At 30.5% G+C, this 8,182-nt stretch overlaps 2 protein-coding genes across 2 annotated transcripts; both read left to right on the top strand.

The window, feature by feature from the left end:
- The first annotated feature begins 1,328 nt into the window (after positions 1 to 1,328).
- Positions 1,329 to 2,890, top strand: LOC131173794 (serine acetyltransferase 1, chloroplastic-like). Its single transcript, XM_058136175.1, has one exon. The coding sequence runs from the start codon at positions 1,538 to 1,540 to the stop codon at positions 2,684 to 2,686; it is 1,149 nt and encodes a 382-aa protein (XP_057992158.1). The 5' UTR covers positions 1,329 to 1,537; the 3' UTR covers positions 2,687 to 2,890.
- Positions 2,891 to 5,849: 2,959 nt separating this feature from the next.
- LOC110655079 (desmethyl-deoxy-podophyllotoxin synthase) lies at positions 5,850 to 7,831 on the top strand. The gene is given in 3 exon segments (XM_058136653.1): positions 5,850 to 6,917; positions 7,022 to 7,630; positions 7,632 to 7,831. Coding segments are annotated over 3 exon segments (1,656 nt in total). The 5' UTR covers positions 5,850 to 5,987; the 3' UTR covers positions 7,749 to 7,831.
- Positions 7,832 to 8,182: the final 351 nt, after the last annotated feature.

The raw sequence follows: 8,182 nt of genomic DNA, 5'->3' as shown, positions 1-8,182 counted from the left end.
CAAAATTATCATGTGTATTTTTGTCAAATCTAATGTTTTCCTCTCCCTGCACAATATATTATAGATATAGATATAGATTATAATAAAAAATTATAGATAAATTAATAATATTTTTTATTTTTATTTATTACTTTTTTTGTTAATAGTTTTTTATAAAATTTTATATATAATTGAAATTAAGTATAAGTAGGATTAGAATTTTAAATTTATATAAATTTTAAAATTAATTTGAATAATAAAAATATAACTATAATTAATTAAGAAAATAATTTAAGTAAAGGCAATATTTCCTCCTTTATATATTTATATATAATATAGATAATTAAATTTTAAAAAAATAAAAATAAAAATATTGAAAATAAGATTGAATTAAAATTAAAATATTTAAAATTAAATTGAAACAAAATTAAAGTATAAAAGAATTAAATCAAACTATTTTCATTTATATTTAATTCGATTATGATTTCGAAGAACATATGAAGTTAAACTGAATTTACAAATTTTTAATAATTTACATTTTATAATTTTTAAAATGAAAAAGATTTTTAAAATTTAAATCTTGGTATTCTATATTTTAAAATAAATATTCAAAACTTTTACTAAATAAAGATGACTAAAAGTCTTCACATTTTTATCTAATTTTTTTTTTATATAAAGTTTGCATATAATTCAATTGAATTGCTATGAAAGAAATTGTAGTCCAACCTTACAGTGTTATTAAAAAAGAAAATAAATTATGGTCCTGAAATGCAATGCAGTGATTGTGGGTTAATTATTAGGTGTATTTGGTGCACTAAAAAATAGTATTCTCTCTCTCATAGAAAGTGAGTCCTTCCTCTATATATATATATAGAAAGTGAATCCCATATGATTGTGAGAGAAGGTGTATGTACACCAGATGCATCTAATAACTACTCGTGATTATGCGTGTACTACATATTTTACTTCACTGAACTGATAGAAATGTGACATGTGTGCTGTTATTATAATAAAATAATATGTTTTTACAAACTATTTAAGCAAATGTTGCGTGTGGGACTGGACAAGAAACTTTACAATTTTTTTTTTTAAAATTTTTTCTAAATATAGAAATTGATTGAGATTGAAAAAAAAAAAAAACAAATAAACATTAAGCACAATGTAAAATGTGGATCGGGTTTGGTGGCACATCAACAACAAATAAAGGAACATTATTTTTAATGCTCTCAATTCATATAATAATTCTCCAAGATAATATTGGCTTTATTATTTGATATAATATATCTACATGAATCAATCAGTTTTATTATATAATTCTGTTCAAAAAATTTCATCTTCAAGCAAAATAAACGGTGGAACGAGAAAAAATTATAAGAGAGGAGAAAAGGTGACGGTGCCATCTGTTTCATAAGGAAAAGGTGGAGTGCCATCTGTTTCATGAGGCTGCTTTCTAGTATATATAAAATTTTTATGCGGTGAGTTCATAACTATTACGACTGCCTGATTAAACCATTTTGTTGTTGCGTTCGTTATCCGCTATAAAATTTTCCCAGGAACCATGAAAGTTCCGGTCGTAGCCCCTTCTCCATATAAGGCCTTTTCTTCTCTCCGCGATCCTTTCTTCTTTACACTCGCTTCTTCATCAATTTACTCCTTTTCCAAGCATCTCCATTTTAATCCCATGGCTGCTTGTGTTGACACTCCTAGAGTGAAGCCCTCTCAAATTTCTCGCGATCCAAACAGGTCTGAAAGTGATGATCATGCTTACAAGTATGTGACATATTGTCGACCCAGTTTCTCCGATCATGTTTCTGGCTTACCCTTTAGCAAGAATCATATGAAAACCATACACACGAATTCAGTTGCGGAAGATCTGCCTCACGAAAACCAAAATAAAGAAGATCCATGGCTCAAAATGCAGGAGGAAGCCAGGTTAGATGCTGATCAAGAGCCAGTTCTATCCAGCTACTACTATACCTCCATTCTGTCTCAGAAGACTCTAGAAAGGGCGTTGGCGAATCATCTTGCAATTAAGTTAAGCAATTCCAGCCTTCCTAGTAGTACTCTGTTTGATATTTTTTTGGGGGTTCTTGAAGAGAGTCAAGACATCATTACTGCGGTGAAGAAAGATTTGAGAGCTGTGAAGGAAAGAGACCCTGCCTGCATAAGCTACATGCACTGTTTCTTGAATTTCAAAGGGTTTCTGGCATGCCAAGCCCATAGAATAGCGCACAAATTATGGGCACAGGGTAGAAATGTTTTAGCTATATTGATCCAAAACAGAGTATCTGAGGCGTTTGCGGTTGATATTCATCCAGGAGCAAGGATCGGACAGGGAATATTATTTGATCATGCCACAGGATTAGTTGTTGGAGAGACTGCTGTGATTGGGAACAATGTGTCAATCTTGCATAATGTGACTTTAGGTGGTACTGGGAAGGCTTGTGGAGACAGGCATCCAAAGATTGGTGATGGGGTTTTGATTGGGGCTGGTACTTGTATTTTGGGTAACATTAGGATTGGTGAAGGGGCCAAGATTGGGGCTTGTTCAGTGGTGTTGAAGGACGTGCCACCCAGGACTACTGCTGTTGGCAACCCGGCTAAATTGGTTGGAGGAAAGGAGAACCCGATTAAGCTTGACAAAATTCCAAGCTTTACCATGGACCACACTTCACACATAGCTGAGTGGTCTGATTATGTTGTATAAAGGTCTTTTTCTTAGTTGAGTAAGCTGTGTTCTGATCCTGCCTAGTGATCTGATTGTGTTGTATAACGGTCTTTTTCTTAGTTGAGTAAGCTGTGTTCTGATCCTACCCAGTGATATCTTATGTATGGCCTTGAGCAAATATTACCAGACCAAATGTGCTGTAAGTATGAACCAAATCAAATTATGTTGTTAATTTTCTTCCAATTCTGTTGGATTTGGTTTATCCCTTGCCATTTTGTCTTCAAGATGTGCAAAATTTTTAGGACAAAGAAAGAAAATAATAGTTTTGTAAAATAAAGAACAACCAAACACTCTAAATGAAATACATCTGTATTGAAAACTTCAACTGCAATCTCTGGATGCCATTGTTATTTGGTGGAGAGAGACTTTTAAATCAGTCTTCCTTTTCCCTCCGGAGTTGGGCCAGTATGTGATGATGGCCAGGGCCCAAGGGTGTGGAAAGGCAAAACGCGTAATGAGATTTTCTGGCCCATTGGATGAGAGCCCATAAAATCAAGATTTAAAAGCCATCCCATGATTGATGATCCAACATTTCATTGGAAATTTGGAAAAATTCATTTTAACCCATGAATTTTATGTGTCTTTACTATTAAGCCTTTTCAGAATCATTATTTATATTTAAATTCTTAAAATTTTATTTTTGTGACCGAAGGTTTTTTAACAGGCTTAATAAAAAAAATATTAAAAATGACTAATAGTGTTAAAAAAAAAGATATAATTAGTTTGATTTATTTTTGATAATTTATTTTTATTTAAATAAAATTAATTATTTTAATTGAATTTAATTGTTAATTATATATATATATATATATAAGTTATTAATAGAAGAATTATTTTTGGATGACTAAAAAAATTTAAATTTAAAAACTCATAATTGTAAAATTTTGATGATTATGATGTCTCATTCGAAGCAAAGCATATAATAGATATTTGAAGACCGAATATGCATCTTTATATGTAGGAATTATCTAGGCAATTTTCGCTATTTATTAAAGACATGTAAGTTTGACATATATATTTTTTTAATATTAACCTTATGACTCTATTTAATAAATATGTAAAATTATAAAATAATTTCTTATAATTTTTCATAAAAATTAACTCTCAGTCGCTAAAATAAATCATAACTTAAGAAGCTGTTTTGACTAACAATTTCAATACAACATAATTTTTTAATTATGTTATAAAAATTTAAAAAATATTCATATTTTTTACTTTTTTTTTCTTTGCCGGCTGATTATTATATTTCAATGGGTAAAATTATTTGATATTATATTTTTATATAAAATAAGAAAATAAAAATATATTGATTTTACGCATTAATTATCACATCAATTGCAACTTTAAAAAAATATACATGTCCCTTTCACGTATCACCATAATTAGTACATTTGAAATAACCAACACTACAATGGCTCGAACTTAGGCATGTCAATAAATTAGATATTTAATATTTTTTATTTAATTGAATCTTAATAAAATAATATATAAATGAGTAATATTTATATTGAGTTTGAATGAGGTTGAAATTTTATATATTGAATATAGGGTATTGAAATTCGTTTGTATAAATAAATAATTAAATATTAAAATATTTATTTTTTATAATAATATTTATAATATTATTACATATATATATATTATATTTTAAATAAATAGAATTTTAATATTTTATAAAATTATTAATAATTTTTTTTACCTAAATTAATAATTAAAATATTTAAAATTAAATAACTTTTTTTTCAAATAATAATAATAATAATAATAATAATTAAATTTAAGATAAATTTAAATAATTAAAAATAAATTTTAATCAAAATTTAAGCAAATTTAAATATTAAAATTATTAATAAGATTTAAATACTTCATTCGGAACTTCAAGTCTACGAGAGTCCATAATCAAAGATTCAAATAACACTTTATTTGCAAATTTGTACCAATTTTATTAAACTTAGACTCCATTTATGTTATAAAAAATAATTTATATAAAATATATATTTTTATAGAAAATATTTTTAAAAAATATTTTTTATTATTTAATTATATTATTAAATTAACAATATTTATTTATTTAATATATATATATTTGTATTTTAATAAAATTATTAAAATTTAAAAATAAAAAATACTTCCATTCTTTATTAAAAATATTTTTTTTAATAATTAATTTATCTAAATATCTCAAATATTAAAAAATATAAAGTTTTTTTTTTCAAATAAACTTAACTTTAATTATTCAATTTTGAACAAGATTCCAATATAATATATAATTAAATTTAAAAATTCTACTAATAGAGTTCCACTGACTTGACTTGACTTTTGACGTGTGACTATTAACAGCGTCACCTCCTTCCCTTTTTCTCTTTATAAATTTTATAATTTTACATTTAATTTAAAGCTATATTTTTTTACTCTCAATAACTTCAGATTTATTATCAGTAAATCTACTGATATGAAAGAAAACCTCTACTCCACTTGTTTGGAAAATGAGACAAAACTCATACATTCATCAAATTAAAAAAAAAAAAAAAAAAAAAACTCAGTGAATTATTGAGTAAAGCTACAACTTACGATCAAGCTCTGCTCTGTTTTTTTTTTTTTTTTTTAATAATAATGCTCTGCTCATCCACGTTCTTCGCAAGGCAACTTCTAAGCAGCCGGGTTGCTCTATAATACATTATTATAATAATTTTTTTTAGTTGCAAATTGCATGGCAACGTGGGTTGAACCTCACACACCCACCAATCAGCTTTTTAAATTAGGTTCGGATTTCTCTGTTTTATTTTATACGTTATTATAAATATTATTGGTTAAATATCTATGAGCTCAGCTCCTAGATAATTTATTTTTTTTAAAAATAATTTAATTTTTTTTATTTTTTTTGTTTTTTTTTTCAAATTTCCAATATTCTTTATTCAATTAGGCAAAGGTGGAAAAGAAGTATAGCTTAGACAGCCAAATTTGACTGAATTATTGAAACGCATAGTGGGGGCAGACCATGTGAGAAATTTCCATTGAAAACCACTCTCTTTCTTATTATACTGCATGATAGACGATGAGATATCAAAGATGCTAATGCACTGGTCAGACAAATGCATGGAAAATTTCATTACCATTTCTACCACCTGATTTCCAGCCACAGAATTTACTTCTCTGATTCTTTTGCTGGTAAATATTAAATGATTCACCCAATTAGAAGACAAAACTCAGTCAAGAAAGGCGCTGGTGCTTGGTATGCATAAATAAAGATGTGAAGCTTGTCACTAATGCAAGTTGAACCATGAGCTTCTTTTCCAATTTCATCATGGAGCAGCACCAATTCCTTTCCTTTCCAGTATTGTTCACCTCCCTCATCTTCATCTTTATGGTGCTGAAAATATGGAGAGGTTCAAAAACGAATCACTCCCCTCCAAATCTACCCCCAGGACCAAGCAAGCTACCTATTATTGGAAACATGCATCAGCTTGTTGGCCCTCCACCTCATCATCGCCTAAGAGACTTGGCCAAGGAATATGGAAGTATTATGCATCTTCAGCTTGGTGAAGTTTCCAATATAGTCATTTCATCACCAGAAGCTGCAAAAGAAGTGATGAAGACTCATGATGTTGTGTTTGCTCAGAGGCCTTTTCTCTTAGCTGCTAGTATTATAACTTACAACTTCACAGATATTGCATTTTCACCATATGCAGATTACTGGAGACAGCTGCGAAAAATTTGCATATTGGAATTGCTAAGTGCAAAGCGTGTGCAATCATACAGATCAATTAGGGAAGAGGAGGTATCAAATTTGATCGGTACAATTTCTTCTTCTCCAGGGCAGCCGTTCAACTTTAGCAGGAAGCTTTTTTCTTTAACTTATGGTATCGCTGCTCGGGCTACCTTTGGTGAGAAATGCAAAGACCAAGAGGAATTCATACCACTTGTTGAGGAAATTACAGAGGTAGCTGGAGGATTCAGTCTAGCAGATTTGTTCCCTTCCATTAAATTGCTCCATGTGATTAGTGGGATGAGGTCTAGACTTGTGAGGCTGCAGCGAGAAGCAGACAGGATAATTGAAAACATCATTAATGATCACAGAGCTAGGAACAAAACAGCAAAGACCAGCAGCGGGGGTGAAGAAGATGACCTTGTTGATGTTCTTTTGAGGCTTCAGGAGCATGGAAACCTTGAATTTCCATTGACAACTGACAACATCAAAGCAGTCATCCTGGTTAGTATGCCTATTCATCAAGGTCTGAGAAATTTTAAAAGTTCCAGAAAGAGTGAAACCGTTCTTTCTATTTCTGAATATGTTACCTGTTAACTCTGTTTCAGGACATTTTCATTGCTGGCAGTGAGACATCATCAACAACAGTAGAGTGGGCAATGTCCGAAATGCTGAAGAATCCAAGGGTGATGGAGAAGGCACAAGACGAGGTGAGGAGAGTATTTGATAAAAAAGGAAATGTGGATGAAACAGACATTCATGACCTGAAATATTTGAAGTTAGTTATCAAAGAAACTTTGCGATTACACCCTCCTGCTCCATTGCTACTTCCAAGAGAAGGTAGGGAGAGATGTGAGATTTACGGGTACGAGATACCAGCCAAATCCAAAGTTATTGTTAATGCTTGGGCAATTAACAGGGATCCAAATCACTGGACTGAAGCTGACAAATTCTATCCAGAAAGATTTCTTGATAGTTCAATTGATTACAAGGGGAACAATTTTGAATTTATTCCGTTTGGTGCTGGAAGGAGGATGTGTCCTGGCGTATTGTTTGGCATAGCTAATGTTGAGCTTCCACTTGCACAGTTTCTTTATCATTTTGATTGGAAACTTGCAAGTGGATTGAAGGCAGAAACTCTAGATATGATCGAGTCTTTTGGCGCTACAGTTAGAAGGAAAAATGATCTGCACTTGATTCCCGTTCTGTACACGCCATCCTCAGCCGCCTGTTGAATTAAGTCACTGTAGTATTCAGATGTTTATCACCTTTTATACTTGTATTGCAGCTACGTACAACACTTGTGTTCAGCAGTGTAAGAATCTTACAAAATAAACCTGCTTTTGTGTACTCATGGGAAAGAAGATAAAAAAAATTGTAAGCGAGTTAAAATTAGGGCAAATCCTTTAGACATCCAATTTCATGGCTTCTCTTGGACTTTTCAACCCATTTACAGAGACACAACTATCCTTCAATTAACAGTTCGATTTACAGACAGCACCAAAACCTAACAAGGAATCTTCCATAAGAAAATTTCCAGCAGGATTGAAAAGCAACTCAATTGCTTGCGCTTGAACTTTCCTTAAATCAGTTAGCAGGGGAGCGAACCCAGGGGAACTGATAGCAGGGGATGAGCGGTCGTTTTGGTTGTAAATTAATTTAATTCAGTTTGATTATCAGTTTTGCACTCGTCATGGGAGAAACCATACTTTTATTAAAGGCAAAATTATCAGATCATAACGAGAAATCAAATGATCATAATCATCATA

The sequence above is a fragment of the Hevea brasiliensis genome, chromosome 15, assembly GCF_030052815.1.
Source record: "Hevea brasiliensis isolate MT/VB/25A 57/8 chromosome 15, ASM3005281v1, whole genome shotgun sequence".
Taxonomy (NCBI): domain Eukaryota; kingdom Viridiplantae; phylum Streptophyta; class Magnoliopsida; order Malpighiales; family Euphorbiaceae; genus Hevea; species Hevea brasiliensis.
Note: the sequence above shows the minus strand (reverse complement) of the source record. Positions and strands in the feature narration are given on the sequence as shown.